At 42.5% G+C, this 17,970-nt stretch overlaps 1 protein-coding gene across 1 annotated transcript; it reads right to left on the minus strand.

The window, feature by feature from the left end:
- Positions 1 to 6,820: 6,820 nt before the first annotated feature.
- Positions 6,821 to 9,074, minus strand: foxi2 (forkhead box I2). The gene is made up of 2 exons (XM_068042623.1): positions 8,492 to 9,074; positions 6,821 to 7,383 (listed from the first exon to the last, which is right to left on the minus strand). The coding sequence occupies exons 1-2, from the start codon at positions 9,072 to 9,074 to the stop codon at positions 6,821 to 6,823; spliced, it is 1,146 nt and encodes a 381-aa protein (XP_067898724.1).
- Positions 9,075 to 17,970: the final 8,896 nt, after the last annotated feature.

The raw sequence follows: 17,970 nt of genomic DNA on the forward strand, positions 1-17,970 counted from the left end.
AAAAGACAGGCATAACTAGCACCCATGTATGTACCCATAGCGACACCTTCTACTTGAAGGAAGTGCGTGGAGTTGAAGGAGAAGTTGTTCAATGTGAGAACAAGTTCAGCCAGGCGGAGGAGGGTGGTGGTGGATGGGGACTGGTTGGGCCTCTGTTCCAGGAAGAAGCAGAGAGCCCTCAAACCATCCTGGTGGGGAATGGAGGTGTAGAGCGATTGGACGTCCATAGTGAAGAGGAGGCGGTTGGGACTAGGAAACTGGAAATTGTCAAAATGACGTAGGGCATCAGAAGAGTCACGGATGTAGGTGGGAAGAGACTGGACCAGCGAAGAAAAGATAGAATCAAGATAGGATGAAATAAGTTCAGTGGGGCAGGAGCAGGCTGACACAATGGGTCTGCCGGGACAGTCCTGTTTGTGGATTTTGGGAAGAAGGTACGCTGTCCAGGGTTGCGGGACTAATAATCCAGAAGTCTCGAGTAATTCTCCAGGGACATGAGTTTAAATCCCACCCCGGCAATTGGAGGAATTTAAGTGCAATTGATTAATAAATCTGCAATAAAATGCTAGTCTCATTAATATTAGTCATAAAACTACAGTGTTGTGAAAAAAACCCATCTGGTTCACTAATGCCCTTCAGAGGAAGAAATCTGTTGTCGTTACCTGGTCTAGCCTACATGTGACTCCAGACCTACACCAATACGGTTAACTCTTAAACTGCTCTCTGAAATGGCCTAGCAAGCCACTCAGTTGTAGACAGCTCGCCACCACCTGCTCAAGGTCAATTTGGGATGGGCAGTAAATGCGGGCCTTGCCAGTGATGCTCACATGCCAAGAGTGAATTTTTAAAAAAGTTGAGAGGGAAAGTGAAGAGAAAAATAAGACTGGCAAAAGAGGGAATATGAGAATGGAATGGCAGTTAACATAAAAGAGAACCCAAAAATCTTCTGATGGCATGTGGATAGTAAGAGGCAGGGTGGAGCCTATCAGGGACAAAAAGGGTGATATATACTTAGAGATACAGGGCAAGGCTCAAATACTTATTGAGTACTTTCTATTGCTCTTTGCCAAGGAAGAGGATGCTAACAAAATATCAATAGAATTGGAGATGGTAGAGGTAATGGATGAGGTGAAAATTGAAAGGCTGGCAATGCTTAGAGTGATAAGTCGCCTGGTCCGGAGGGAAGTGGGGGTGGAGATAGCAGAAAGGCTTAACCTAATTTTCCAATCTTCCCTAGATATGGGGGAGGTGCCAGAGAATTGGAAAGTGACAAATGTGATACTCTTGTTCAAGAAATGGCGTAAGACATTCCTAGCAACTACAGCCAGTTAGTTTAACATCAGCGGTGGGTAAGGTTTTAGTAACAACATTGCGGGGAAAAATCAACAGGCACTTGGAGAAGTTTGAGTTAATTAAGGAGAGCCAGCACAGATGTGTAAAAGGCAGATTGTATTTGACTAATCTAATTGATTTTTTTGATGAAGTATCAGAGAAGGTTGATGAGGGGAATGCGGTGTATGTTGTCTATATGGGATTTTAAGAAAGTGTTTGACAAAGTACCACATAAAAGGCTGGTTAACAAAATTGAGGCTCATGAAATAGCAGGGTCAGTGTCAGCTTGGATAAAAAAAATTGGCTTAAGGAAAGAAATCAGCAAGTTGTGGTAAATGGTTGTTTCCTAAGAGTCAGTACTACAGTGCTGCGACCACTGCTTTTTTTGATATATATAAATGACTTGGATAACGGAATATAGAGTAAAAATTCAAAATTTGCAGTGGTACCAGACTTGGAGGAGTGGCAAACAGTGAGAATGATACCAATCGACTGCAACAGGACATAGATGCACAGAGGTCGGCAACGTGTTTTACCTGAAAAATCTTCTTTAATAAAATTTGCCTAAAATACAAATGTTTGGGAGCTGCAAGACAAAAAAAATTTAAAGAATGAATTAAAGGTGTAAGCATACCTTAAGAGTAAAAATTGTTTATTGAAAATCTATGGAACACTGTGCACTTATCTGATGCTGTAAAAAGTCATTTGCTTTAATTTCTTTCTGACGCTTATAAGAATGACCACAGTTACTAATGAATTTCAATCTTGTTACAGAGGTCGGACAAAAATCTAATTTCTATATCCCAGGAATGGGTAAAAAACATTTTTTTTTTTCAATGTTGAATCTTGATGCTACCTAAATCTTAGATTTGCCTTTGTATTTATCAACTTATTCCTGGACAATCATAACAGTGCATTTTCTTTGGTATAGAATTGTGACAATTTTTTGGCTATTGTTTCTTGTGATAAAAGAATAGCTTTTAATAGCACATGCAGAATAATAAATCGTCTCAGCAATATTAGAAACAATAATGGTCGCAACTATAAAACCTGTTCCTCAAACCAAAGGCAGTATCTATAACCATAATGTACCTTTACCACTCAAACAGGTTTATTTAGAGTACAATGATTTTTTTCGTTAAAATCATCATTTGAAACAGTAAAGTGCAGTGTAATTAGTCTTCTAGTCCCATAATAAAAACATGGCTCTTAATTCTTCAGCAAGTGAGACAAATCCCCTGTGTGTGATATTTTTCCTAATATCATTTATACAATTTAGTAAATTCTAGCATTAAATAATTGTGAATGCTAAATTCTTTAATACCTATGAATTGAATCATGAGATAAACTGTCAACAACTAGGAGACGGCACTGTTAAGGGCAGTTTGAACAGTTAATTTATCTTTTTAAGACACAATTGCTATATATTTTCCAAAATAATCCCTAAAAATGCTATTTTGAAGCCCAGCAGAGGAGAAACTAAATTTTTGATTAAGCAAATTGTGCTGCCATCAGGTTCTTTAATTTGTCATTTTCTTGACTTAAGTTTTTTTAGGCTTTTTTCATGATCATGCAATCCAACCAGAAAAGGTTGGGAGCCACAAATGGGATGTTAAAGAGCCACATGTGGTTCCAGAGGTATAGGTTGCAGGCCCGGGGTGAGCAGAATGGGGAGACCAGTGGCAGATGGAATTTAATACAGAGAAGTGTGAGATGATGCATTTTGGGAAAAGGGATAGGGAGAGGCAATATAGACCTAATGGCACAGTTCTATTGAGTGTGCAGACACAGAGGGACCTGGGGGTGCAGAGATATTTGAAGGTGGAAGGGCATAGCATATGGAATTTTGGGCTTCATAAATAGAGGTATTAGGTACAAAAGCAGGGAAGTTATGCTGAACCTTTATAAAGGTCTGGTTAGGCCACAACTAGAGTATTGCTTCCAGTTCTGGTCACACTAGGAAGGATGTGAGCGTCCTTGAGAAGGTGCAGAGGAGGTTTGTCAGAATGGTTCAAGGGATGAGGGGTTTTAGCTACAAGGTTAGTTTGGAGAAGCTGAGGTTATTCTGCTTGGAGCAAAGGAGATTGAGCGGAGATTTAATAGAGGTGTACAAGATTATGACAGGTTTGGATAAAGTAGAAAAAGAAACACTCTTCCCATTAGCTGTAGATGAAGGACAGGGAGAAACAAATTTCATGTTTTGGGCAAGAGTTAAGGTGGGATGTGAAGAAAAACTTTTTAAGCAGCGAGTGGTAATGACCTGAAACTCATTGCCTATGAGAGTGGTGCAAGTGGCGACGATTAATGATTTCAAAAGGAAATTGGATGGGAACATGAGAGAAATAAACTTACAGGGCTACGAGGATAGAATGGAGGAATAAGACGGACTGGATTGAGAAGCAACATGGACTCGATGGGCTGAATGGCCTCCTTCTATGCTGTAATGAGATTATCTCTTATTCTTGTAAACTCCAGTGAGTATAGGCCCATTCTACTCAGTCTGTCCTCATAGGACAACCCTCTCAACCCAGGAATCAGTCTCGTAAACCTACATTGCACCCCCTCTGGTAAGAACATTTAACACTCCAGAGATGTAAGGATGAACAATACAATGTGAGGCTTCATACAGATCACAATTTTACTTATATTTTGAGGCATTTTTTGGCATGTTCAGTAAATCATATTGCCCTTCCCCAAAGGATTTGAACCACCAAAACATTTGTTACATATATATTAGACAGCTTTGGTGAGAATCTTTGGCACTATACCAAAGGTTTCAATAGGTATCGTTATCTTTAGAATTAAGGGGGTAAGCAGTAGGGGGCGGGGAGGCAGACCTCAAAATATAAAGCGCCCAAAAGTAAATTAGGATCCTATAATGAAATGTTTGGCATTCAACGCTCTCGGGGTTTGAGAATGTTTTTAATGAGTGTCTGAGGAGCCGCTTGTGGGTCGTCTGCCTTTTAAAGGAAAGAACTCCCCGAGGGATCATTTAAATAGTTCGCAATTGTTGTGCAGATGATGTCTAATGTTATTTAGTCTCTACCTGACGCCTGCCTAATAGCCTGGGCGTTTCCGATGGAGACGATTCCATTATATGGAAACGTTTTAAAATTCAACAGTTTAAAAAAAAATTGCTGGATGGACTTTTCTTGGACGGGGGATGGGGGCAAGGTATCTTCCTCATTGAAACAGTATGGTCATTTAAAAGCCAACTGCTAATTTATTTTTCGTTCAGAAGGCGCTTTATTTTAACAAAAAAATAACCCAGGCTGAATTCTATCCGACTCTTCGCTCGACACGTTAAACTGCAGACAGACATGTGTAATTGTACCCCTTTCCCTGTGGCAATTTTTAAAAAAAAATGACTTTATGCTGGCTAAATCGACAGCATATTTCAACTGCGCCTTCTGCCAAATGTACTCTGCTGTTTTGCGCCACAGATGCATTATTTTTGTTCGATCACGCTCTTTTGTAGCGCCTTGGGACGTTTTCTTGAATGACAAGCGCTATACAAATGCAAGTTGCTGTTATTTAAGTTAACAACCGAGCAATCCCAAACCAGGACTTGTTTACCTAACTTGTTGATTCATGATTTCTAGTATCACCCCTTCATTCATTGATAATGAAAAATCAGTCTTTCTTGAAGTCTGTGCTCATGGACTCTTCTTTTCAATATTGCACTGAGGGCAATTTCGGCTGCGGAAAACAGACTCTTACATGTATGTTTCATTTTTAAAGTTTTTTTTTTGTAAATCCTATGATACCAGATTTAACTTACAGCCCTAGCCTTCGTAAAAACGGCACATGGGACAAGTCATCTGTACAATTTTTTTTATTTCAAAGTAACGTTTCATGTTTTTTAATACACTTCCAAAAATTGGTCACTTTTTAACCTTCTAGACTGCACCGATTAATTTACAAAACTTTAAAAAGATATATAAATATAACTACAGCTTTCAGAAATATAATTTACACAATATAAACAATGAGCTAATTTACATTTCTGTTCGGATAATGGTATTTAAATACGATATTTTCTTCAAGTTTGTGCTAACGGGCTCTAACATGTCCATGTGATAGTCCAGTACCAGGCGAAGAGTGATCCCATTTTGACTTGTTCTTTACAGGACTCCTGTGTGAAAAAACTGTCTAAGGAAATTTATGTTTAATCGGCGTGACAGCGTCAGGTTTCAGCGACAATTGGATATTTCTCGTCACTTTACACAATTATATACTTCGATGTCAATCGTTCCCAAAAGCTGCTCCGATTCTCAACATTAAATACACACACGTAGATGCACACACAGCATGGCCAAAAAAAACACCGTCTCACACCGACACGGCTTGATCAGATATAATAACAGTTCAAACATTTTTGGGCCCTTCAATACTAGCTGTGAGTTGCTACAAACTCTCATTGTGTTCGTTACAAATTTGTCAGTAAACAAGAGTGTCTATAAATTAAACAAAAGTACAGTTCATTATGCAGAAAGGAAGGTGAGTTAAAAGCTGTGGAGGGTGAGTTAAAAGTGCTGGTTAGTGAGTTGAAAACGAGGGAGCGTGAGTAGGAAACTGGAGAGTGGGATTGAAGATGGAGAGAGAGAAATTGAAGATGGAGGGAGAGGGACTGAAGATGGAGAGAGAGGGGGTGAAGATGGAGTGAGAGGTAGTGAAGCTGGAGGGAGAGGGATTGAAGATGGAAAGAGGGAATGAAGATTGAGGGAGAGGGATTGAAGATGGGAGAGGGGGGTGAAGTTGGAGGGAGAGGGATTGAAGATGGAGAGGGGTGAAGGTGGAGAGAGGGGGTGAAGATGGAGAGAGAGAGGGTGAAGATGGAGAGAGGGAGTGAAGATGGAGAGAGAGGGGGTGAAGCTGGAGGGAGAGGGATTGAAGATGGAGAGTGGGAGTGAAGATGGAGGGAGAGGGAGTGAAGATGGAGAGAGAGGGGGTGAAGCTGGAGAGAGAGGGGGTAAAGCTGGAGGGAGAGGGAATGAAGATGGAAAGAGAGGGGGTGAAGATGGAGGGAGAGGGATTGAAGATGGAGAGTGGGAGTGAAGATGGAGGGAGAGGGATTGAAGATGGAGAGAGAGGGGTTGAAGATGGAGAGAGAGGGAGTGAAGATGGAGAGAGGGAGTGAAAATGGAGGGAGAAGGATTGAAGATGGTGAAAGTGGGATTGAAGATGGAGCGAGAGAGGGATTGAAGATGGAGAGAGAGAGAACTTGAAGATGGAGAGAGTGTGAAGATGCAGAGCATGGGATTGAAGATGGAGAGAGAGTGTGTGAAAATGGAGTGGGATTGAAGATGAACAGAGTGTGAAGATGGAGAGAGTGTGAAAATGGAGAGTGTGTGAAGCTGGAGAGTGAGTTGGAAGATGGAGTGTGAAGATGGAAAAAGTGAGATTGAAGATGGAGGGAGTGTGAAGATGGAGCGGACGAGTTGAACTCTTCATTTTTCCACACGATCTGTTTAGTATTGGGTATTTTTTAGACCTCCGTGCCTTCTCTGGGATAAATTAAACTGTTGACGCTGAAGCTATTGTAGAAGTGACTGTTGAATTGGTTTGGCTGAGCCCCCGAGAAGGAGTTGTAGTAACCCGTGCGGTTTAAGTGAAAGGTGTCCGTCACCTCGGTGGCTTCCTGCGAGGACAAGCTACTGTTGGAGGAGTAGGAAGCGAGTGCAGCTACATTCCTTTGAGGTAAGTCATTGACAAGTCCCATCGACACTTGTCTACTGATGGGTCCATTGCCGATGGCTGCCATGCTGTTGAAGAAACTGTTCAGACAAGGGCTGGACGAGGGTGTGGAAGGTTTCGGGTCCTCGGTGGATCCCCGGGAGTGATCCAGATCTGGTGAGGTGGTTTCGAGCACCAGCGGCGGACTCTGGGTCATTTTCAGGTCGGGCGTTGGTGGATTGTCCTGGGACTTGGCAGCGAGAGAGCCCGCCAGGGCCGAGTTGGAGTCAGTTCTCCGCTTTCTCTTTCTGCGGAAGTTCCCATTGTCGAACATCTTTTCGCAGTTGGGGTCCAGAGTCCAGTAATTCCCTTTTCCTGTTCGTTTAAAGCATAAAATCAAATAAATCCCAAATTACTGCGAGTTTGTTTTTTTTTTTGCAACACCAACAGATCACTTCAATAAATTGATTCAGATTAGAGACAACTTCTAACAGGTACAGAGAGTTGGGAGAGCGGAGTGGGTCCCAACTGTTCCAAATTCTGAAAATGAGCACAGTAAAGATAAACCCGATGTAAAATGTGCAGCTTTGGGGGACTAACAAGTGCTGATGGAACCGAACGAGGGGGATGCATGCAGTATGCAAGGATTATTAACTTAACTTATAGAATGTTACAGCAGAGAAGCCCACGCAGATCATGGTGAAGAACAATCCAAATTGTCCACTTCCTCTATCTAGCAATTTTCATTCCTTTTCACTGATTCCCTTTTGAAAGTTACCATTAGAGATGGGCTGGGTAATAAATGCGACGCTGACATCCCAGTAAGCAATAAACAAAATAGAATCTGCTTCCAGCAGCTTTTCATCAGAGTTTGCCTCCTCGCCTGTCACTTTAAACTGCAGTGTGTACACAAATGTACAGAACATTTCACTTTGACTAAGAACAAACGGCCAGCGGATTAACCAGAAGCGGGACTTTTTTCACCAAGATTACAAGACAATCCTTTCCCCTGACATCTCACCAACAAGATCGCCCATTGCCAAAAGTGCCTGGAAAACCCTGTCGCCATTCTCAGCTCCTTACCCTCTTGGGGTTTTATTTTTCAGTAACACATGTATTCGAGGTTTTGCAAGCTTATTCGGTTGAAATACTTGGGGGAGGGAAACACGGTGACATTGTGACTCAATGTGAAGGGCTCGCATCGGGAGGTTGGTTATCACGAGTATACATTAGGATCGGGGTGGGTTTGGGCTGCGAAGTTTTGAAACAAAAGCCATGGTAGGGTCAGTTAATTATTTCAAGGTAATATTCATAAGATTCGACATTTGCTAAAGGGGAAAGAGCGGGGGTGGAATTAATTGGATTTTTTTTCAAAGAGCTGGCACAGGCACGATGGGCTGAATGGCCTCCTCCTATATCATGATATGATTCTCTAAGTCTTAAAGCGAAGTAAACGGCGCGGAATCTGAAGGCCGGCTCTCACCTGGATCGTCCTCGTCCCTCGGCACCTTCTTAAAGCAGTCGTTTAAGGAGAGGTTGTGCCTGATAGAGTTCTGCCAGCCCGCTTTACTCTTCTTGTAGAAGGGGAAGTTCTCGGCCACGTACTGGTAGATCTGGCTCAAAGTCAGCTTCTTCTCGGGGGCGTTCTGGATGGCCATGGCAATGAGGGCAGAGTAGGAGTAAGGGGGTCTGACCAACTTGAGCAGCTCCTCCTGGCTGCTGATGGACAACCAGCCCAGCTCGCTGCCGGCGAAACCCGGAGAAGCGGCCAGGAGCTGCTTCGGACCCCCGTAGGAAGGGGGCACGAAGGGCGCCGAGTTATTCCCGTGCAGGTAAGGCGGCGACGCGTTGACCCCCGGCCCGTTGAGCCACAGGTAAGGGTTGGCGGGGCTGTGGTACTCCCCCAGGGGGTAGTTAGCCGGCCTCTGAGAACTGTGCAGGTTCTGCTGATGGTACATGTTGAAGTTATCACAGTAGACTGCCATCTCGGAGAACTCCTGGGCAGCTTTAGGTCGGAGATGGGGGGAGCTCGAATGCTGGTGATCATGCAAACCAACAGAGTTCATAATCCACCGGGAAGCCTGGGAGAGAGGAGGGAAAAACCGTTCAGGTTCCTGCAGCAACAGGTGCGAAGAAATACCAGAGCTGCTTTATTTATACACCTTATCTCCAAATCAGCATCGCCTGGGGCCCAGAGGGAGCCGTATACAGCTTCTTTCCCTCGCTCTCTCTCCCCTTCTCCAACAGCCAGTTGCAAAGCTGGGTGCTGAAAGAGGGGAGGTATTGGGAGGGGGAAAAAAGCAATGACAGATCACCAATCAGGCGCCAGGCGAGAAACGGAGGGCCATTCATTAAATTCATTGTTTCTGGGTGAGGACCTGTCTGCAAACTGGAACGATCTGTACAAACACCAAGAAAAGAAAAGCACCTTTAATCACCTCCCTAAACCTTGCAATACTCGTTTTTATTTTTTAAACTTCTGGACGAGAAGTTTCGCTGTTCTTGGTCTTTCAAGATTTTTTTTCCTTAAGAAAGTCTATTTAAAATCGATAAATGTATTCGGGAATTTTTTTTGTCTTCTAATTTGTTTCTTAACAACGCTTGTGTTTTATATGTACACACCAGCTTATTAACACATGTCAATTTGCCTTACTCAGATCATTCTTCAACCTGTTCAAAATAAAGACAGGAAATCTTTGAGCAGCGCTGCGTGCACTTGTATAAACACCATTTTGTTAAAAGAGACTTTATGGAAGCATTTAGGGAGGAGAGGTGTTATGTTTATTGCAAATATCATACCTTTATCTTTCCACAATTAAACTCAGACGACTGGGAAGTACGGAACACGTTGTTGATTGGAGTTAGTGCCCCTTCCCAGAAGAACGAGCTGCTTCATCTGCTCCCAGAAATCTCACTGAATTTGTCACCTACGCAGTCATTTGTGGTTCTACAAAATTCTTGGAGCCCGAATCTGCAACTTTCGTGTTATTAGCGAATTCTGACCGTGGGTCACATTGGAAAAGTGTCATTTAGAAACAGCCAGCATGAAAACGGCGATTTTACTCTCAATTCGATTTGATGCGGCATAAACAGCAACAACTTGCATTCATATAGCGCTTTTAACTCAATAAAACGGCCCACAAGGCGCGGTTTCACAGGAACCTTTTCAAACAGAATGTCACACTGGGCCACATGAAGAGATATTAGGACAGGTGACCAAAAGTTTGGTCAAAGAGGTAGGTTTTGAGGAGCGGTAGTTAATCACCCCAGATACAACCAGAACAAGATCCAGTCATTTTGTTAAAATCGTTCGACTTTTTTCATTGTGAGAATATACACAAGAATATGAATCGGAAGTATCTGGAAATAATAATAATAAATCTGGAATTAGATTTGGCGGAGAGAATAGGCTTTAAAACGATAAAACAAACGTTGACATCCTTAAAAGCAGTTCAATTCTGGCTAAAACCAAAGAGGTGTCGTGCTGGGATTGATCAATGAATTCTTGGTTGTTCGACAAAGCCTGGTTTGGTTATACCTGTACTGCAGGTGTGTTACTACACGGATTAGAGTTTTCTTGAGGCTGTTTTGATAGAAATACAAAAAGATCATGTTTGCATTGCGGAAATAAATATTAACAGTTAACTTGCATCGAGTTGCCCCACCTCCCAGCATCTGACATCCCACTATATGGAAGTATTTACTTCAAACATGAATTGTTCTAAACCAAAGGCGATTTAAAAAAAATACATTTTAGCCTTTACATTATATTATAACGTAGAGGACGGAATTTAAAGTGAGCTTTCAGAAACCGCGTTGGGATTTACTTTTATCGACATTTCGTTCGTTGCAAAAGCTAAAAGCATTTGGCGAAAAAAGTAGTTTTATTAATAATAATAAAACAGTGAAAGATGCTGCACCGCTCCCGGATTGGTTTTCTGCAGTAGTGTTAATTTACAACGATTCACGTCTATCTTAATGAGTCACACTGTTTAACAAGGTTAATAGAGACACTGTCCTTCCCAGTGCAGTTACCTCCATCACAATTTAATGATTTTCTTTTAAAGGAGTCATAAATATATTTTATTTACTTATGCTTATTTGTAACTTAAGCGTCCCGGACCTAGTTCCAAAACAAGACAGTTAACTAATGACTAATAATGTATAAAATTAGCATTTTAATTTGTGGGTAGACACGTCCCTTGCAGTTTTTTTTGGCTGTGAGTAGCGGGATAGGGATTTGGGACAAGTCAAAAGCATTTTCTATATTTAGAGTATTGCTAATCAGCAAGGAGATTTTAAACGAATATAGTGGAATTTATACAGCGGCGTTAGGTGAGACATCAAGCAAGGTTCCTAAACTGGCTGCTTTCTTTAACAGCAAGAACACTTCGACCCCAAATTAGAGATTGATCGAGAAAGAGAAAAAAAACGAAACTCCCAAGGCTGAAAATAACAACAGTAAGCACACAAACGCGCCTATCTGGAATCTGTAAGAAAGACAAGTTCACGTTTTCTCTTCAGAAACAAGTTGTTACAATTCGTTACGCGTTTATCAGTAAATTATATAAAGCGGGCTGTGCTTTGGAAATGAATTCTTTCTGGGCGTGTTGGTAATTCAGCGGATAGTTGCAAAACAACGTCAGATATTTACTGGGATCAGACACTGGGACAATTCTCATTGAGCACCTGTAAACCTCCGCAATTTTATCAGAACTGATAACGCCCCAAAAAGAAGTTACGTGAGATTATGCCTCTCTCTTTCCACTCTTCATTCATCCCCACATCAATAGGAATGGCAATATAATGCAATATGTTAAGGGAATAACATTGCCACTTATAAACTAGGTGATTTCTACACTGACATTGGTAACTTGCAATACAGTAGAAAGTACAAAATGGGATTGCATTTATTATGTGGCACAGTCTGGCACCATAGATATAGAATAATTGATATATTTTGCAGGAGCAAAAGGGAAGGAAGTTTGGGAAGTATTGATTCAAATTGTCGGAACAGACCAACAACCAGTGAAATACGCTGCTTTAGATTAATAATGTAACCGAATGCTCATTGGACCTTACGGCATCAGTGATATTTAACATTGAAACTGATAATAAAATAGACACAGAAATGGAGTTCACCCCACCCCTCCCCCTCCCCGTGTTTTAACTTATTGTTAATCATTAGGAGTCGGTATTGAGTAACAGGCCGTGGCAGTGAGTAATTAATGTAAAATGGTTTGAGGTGCTTCTCGGAGACGTGATAAAGCAGATAAGTTAGACGCAATGGAGGGGCAATGGAGAGAGAATGAGAAATGGGAGTTAAATATTCAATATACACAACAGAGCCCGGTGTGACAGAAGCTCGTATCATCAACACATTCATCTGCTGCCTTTTTTTTTTACAGATGAAACCTCTTCACAATTCAGCCAAAGCACAGGATCAGGTAAAGAGTTTAAAATTGTTGTAAAATCGAGGCTAAATCCGCTATCGATTAGTTCTCACGTTAACGAGACCAGGTCGATTTTAATAACTGCTCTCTTTCTAATAAAATAAAATGGTGCTAAGAGTAAAACCATCACAACACATTAGTGACAGGGGACAGTTTCAACCTTTCTGAACGATGAGAGCGGAAAGAACACATTTGCAATCGGTGACATTGCCCAGCAAATCCAAATCTGATAAACTCATTTGTCAAATGACAAAAGTAAACGGTGATGTCCCCCCCCCCCACCCACAAAAAAATGGGAAAAGTGGTCTTTAAAATTGGATAGCCCTCTCCCGTTTGCCTCTCTCCGCACCCTTTCTGAAACTTGAAGTCTGTTGATGGAACATTCTGGATTAAGTTCCATGCAAGAACAGATCACATCACCCAACACAGTCCATCCCACCGTGTCCTAAACACACTATCTAATTTTTACAAAGCATTCTCACCATTTATCAGGTCATTTTAAAGCTCGCGGTGCCTCTTTCCAGCGCTATCACACAGAGAATTCTTGATCAAATTCTACATTTCGGATTCATTTCACGCCCCCTCTCCGCAACAACAACAAAAAAACACTTTTCAATCGATGATAACTTCTTGTCCTGATTTGTTTTAATTGATTTCTATACGAACAGAAACGAACATTTCGATGATGGTAACTGTTAACGGGGATTTTTTTTTACCATCCTTTTCTTGTCGGCGTTTGTTCCACAGCTGAACGGTTGGAGATGTGCGTTGAACTTTTAAGATTTGCAGCTTACTCGTTCAACTAATCTCGATTCCGCGTTTACCCGCCCCAGAAATGATTTAAAACGCATTTGCAATTTCAAAAAAAAAATCATTAAATAAATAATAATGTTGAAAATTTGTATTGTGAGTTTAACATCGACGAAGATTAAAATTTTATACAGCCTTAAATTGATTTACAAAATAAACAATTACATAATTCACAAGGACAGCCGGGAATTTGCAGGTTGGTAAGTAAACAACTACAAAATTAACATAATTTTGAAGATGAAATCGGCACAAATAAACCAATTAGGCGTTTTGACATCAGAGGGTTTTCTGCTAGAAAACTTTTGCTGGGTCATCAATTGTTTTTTGCCGACGGAATCTTAAAAACGACTAATTTTCAGTGTGTTTCTGGGCGGTAAGGAAGAATAACAATATATAAATTCCCTTAAAATAAGTATTAACAATCAAGACCGCTGACTCTCCGTTTTGATGAGAAAATTGGACAGAATGTGATCCCAAAACGCCAATCTGGTTGCTTGTAATCCGAACAGAATTGGGTTTAGGGTCTCTGAAACGTTAACTCTAATTCTCTCTACACAGATGTTGCCAAACCTGCTGAGTATTTCCAGCACTTTTAATTCAGCTAAACAAGTGATCCTGACGTGTTCGGTCTCAATCCCCCATGATTCTACTGGTCTGAAATGTGATGGGAAAGGGGGATTAAACACACTTAGTCCTTGAGAATTCAATGTTTAAATGAGTTGCACCTTTTCTTTTCTGAATATCGCTGGAATGGATTGATTATTTCACTGGACTGAAAGCTAGTGATTACCTGGTGATTTTACAATTCCTCGTAAAGCCCTTAAATAGTATCTCAGTCTGACAAAACAAAATAAACACGAGCCGCTAAAGACTTCACTGCGAACGTAGAGCTCTTTAGATCCAAGTATCAAACCCCTAATAAACAAGTAATACCTTTAAGACAAGGCAAATGGCAATTTCGCTCAACTGAGATGGGAATCTTTCATTCATGATTTCATTTGGGTTTTAAAAGTCTGCCTTGCATTCATTTAGATTAATAATTTAGGAAATTTTAATGCAATTTATTAATGTAATATATACATAATATAGAATGCACTTAAAACACAAGAGAGCAACTTTTAAAAAATGGCAACAGGAATTTGGTGGGAGTCACTCACTAAACGATTACCTCATTGGGTAGTTGAGATGACATTATAAACTTGGACTGCCAACCTTCTGTGGTTGAGAAACACCGTCCCAACCCTCAGATGAAGTTACAAATATCAGATCGGATCCCTGCCATCATTTTCTATACAGAAATAATACATTCTGTGTTGAACTCAAAAGCCATCCCACTGTCTCCTACCTCATTCATTCTCAGGTCTTCAAAGCTATGAGGAGAATTGTTGTATGGCCAATTGTTATGACCAGGAATGCTCTGTCTGAAAGGAGATTCAATTGTAACTTTCAAAAGGGAGTTAGATAAATGCATAAAAGTTAAAAATTTACAGGGGGATGGGGATGGGGAAGATGGGCAGGTGGAAGGGGTGGCAGCGTGAGAGCATTTTGGTGGTAGTGATCATAATTCAGTCAGTTTTAACCTAATTATGGAAAAGGACGGAGATAGAACAGGAGTTAGAGTTCTCAATTGGGGCAAGGCCAATTTTACTAAACTGAGGAGTGATTTAGAGAATATGGACTGGAAACAGCTACATGAAGGTAAATCAGTGCTGCCTACAAGAACCTCCTCCCCCCCTCCGATGTCCCCCCAGCGGAACAAACCCCACCCCCCACCGAGAAACCAGGAGGGTTTCTGAGCCCAAGGAATGTGAAACAGCTTGCGTACACTATGGGTAAGCAGAAACATACCCAAGGACTGGGGCTAGCAAGGACAACTGGTGTGGGTAGCAACAACTAACTTAAACATGGGTATAAAGATTGCTTCTATTAACATGCATAGCATTAAATCCACTATGCGATGTGTTTCAACCTTGGACTACCTCACCAAGGTCAAAGCTGACCTGCTGTTTCTGCAGGAGTGTGGAATACCACAACTCAGCACCTACAGGCAATGGTTGCGATGGTGGTCCCATGGGCCATCAATCTGGTCAGGGGGTAATGATTCCCGTTCCTCCGGCCTGGGCATTCTGCTGCGGGGAGGTAACTTCACCATCTCTGAAGTTAAAGAGGTGGTGGGTGATCGCCTCCTCGTAGCAGATGTAATGTACAACAATGCTCCACTCCGGTTGATCAACGTGTACGCCCCGGTTCAATGCAGCGAGTGGCTGACCGTCTTCCAGCAACTCCACTGCTGCTGGCGATGTCCAGGCCAGTCATTCTATGCGGTGACTTCAACTGCATCATTGATGTAGCTGGATGATCCAGCAGTGAAGACAGCAAACTGGACGCTACGTCCAGATTCCTAATGGGAACAGTAGAAGATGCCAAGCTGCACAACATCTTCAGCAAACCTGCAGATGGAGTGCAGCGTAGATACACCTGGTCATGATTGGACAGGTCTGCCTGCTCCAGGATTGACTTCCTGTTTGTGTCCCGCGCTGTCACGGTCAGATCCACCAATGTCAAGCGGGTATTCTTCCTCTTACTGGCTGACTGTCACTTACAGGATGACCAGCGGGTTGGCAGGGAGATATGGAAGCTCAGTGCTACACTGCTAACCCCAGAGAACGTTGAGGAACTCAAAAGGGATTACAAAGGTTGGAGAACCGTGAAACCCCTCTTTGAGTCTCCAGTTCACTGGTGGGAGGCGATCAAGGAGAACATCAAGAGGTTCTTTATCTTCAAGGTGTTCAGAGGGCGAGAGAGAAACAGAGAGAAATGTCCCGACTCCAGAGAAGAATGCAAAACCTGCTCCGGCTGCAGACGATGGGGGTCGAGGTCAAGGAGGATCTCCAAGAGCTGAAGAGCCAGCAGGCCTCGCTCTTTGCCACGGAGGCCTCCAAGATCATCTTCCGGTCCAGAGACCGCTCCGTTGAGCAGGATGAGACGTACACACAGAGATTAGCAGCCTGAAGGAAGAGGATGGCTCAGCAATGTCTTCACAGTCCAACATATGAAGGATCAGCAAATCCTTTTATGCTGGGCTGCACGACATGAAGCCCACAGACAACACAGCTTCCCAATCCTTTCTGTCATCTATCACGGAGGTCTTAGATGACAGCTTGAGGGAGAGATTGGACAAACCTTTAACTCTGGATGAGCTGACAAACGTCATCAGGTCCTTTGAGATGAGTAAAACTCCTGGAAGCCATGGCTTACCGGTTGAGTTGTATTTGGCTCTGTGGAACTGGGTCCACCCAGACCTGCAGGAAGTATACGAGAGTATGCTTCTGGCCTGCAGCATGTCAGAATCCATGAGGAAAGGCATCATCACCCTCATCTACAAGCGGAATGGGGAGAGGGTGGAAATCAGAAACTGGCAGCCCATCTCACTGCTTAATGTTGACTACAAGATTCTGTCAAAAGTCATCGCCAGTCGGGTCAAGTTGGTGATTCACCCTGACCAGTCCTGCATTGTACCCAGCAGGAAGATCTCTGATAGTCTTCCACTACTCAGGGATACAATCACCTATGTATGACACAGGAGGGTGGACACCTTCCTCATCAGCCTGGACCAGGAAAAGGCTTTTGACAGGATATTGCACACCTACATGATGGATGTGCTCTCCAAAATGGGGTTTGGGAATGGAATCCTCCCTGTACATGGACGACGTCGCCGTCTTCTGCTTGGATCCTCTGTCCATTCGCAAACTGATGAGCATCTGCGACCAGTTCGAACTGGCCTCAGGAGATAAAGTCAACCACAGCAAGAGTGAGGCCATGTTCTTTGGGAACTGGGCTGATCGATAAGGTGGTTAAGAAGGCATATGGAATCCTTTCCTTTATTAGCCAAGCTATAGAATATAAGAGCAGGAGGTTATGCTGGAACTGTATAAATCACAACTTGAGTACTGTGTGCAGTTCTGGTCACCTCATTACAGAAAGGATGGAATTGCACTGGAGAGGTTACAGAGGAGATTTACGAGGATGTTGCCAGGACTGGAAAAGTGCAGCTACGAGGAAAGATTGTATAGGTTGGGGTTGTTCTCCTTGGAACAGAGAAGGCTGAAGGGAGATCTGATTGAAATGTACAAAATTTTGAGGGGCCTGGACAGAGTGAAGGTGAAGGGTCATATTCACCTTAGCAGAGAGGTCAGTGATGAGGGGACATAGATTTAAAGTGATTGGTAGAAAAATTAGAGGGGAGATGAGGAAAAACGTTTTCATCCAGAGGATGGTGGAGTCTGGAACTCACTGCCTGAAAGGGTAGTTGAGGCAGAGACCCTCACCTCATTCAAAAGGAGTCTGGATATGCACCTCAAGTGCCGTAATCTGCAGTGCTACGGACCAAATGCTGGAAGATGGGATTCGAATAGATGGATTGTTTTTCGGCTGGCACAGACATAATGGGCCAAGTGGCCTCTTTCTGTGCCTTAAACTTTCTATGATTCTATGAAAGAGTGGGACTAATTGGATAACTCTTTCAAAGAGCTACTAGAGGAATGACTGGCTGAATAGTCTCCTGTGCTGTATGCTTGTCCTACATTAGTCTTGGTTCAGTGGTTGCACATTTAGCTCTATAGCAAATGGTTGCATATTCAGATCCCACACTAGAGACTTGAGCACTTAATCTAGGCTGACACTTCAGTACAGTATTCAG

This window comes from Heterodontus francisci, chromosome 1, assembly GCF_036365525.1.
Source record: "Heterodontus francisci isolate sHetFra1 chromosome 1, sHetFra1.hap1, whole genome shotgun sequence".
Lineage (NCBI taxonomy): Eukaryota > Metazoa > Chordata > Chondrichthyes > Heterodontiformes > Heterodontidae > Heterodontus > Heterodontus francisci.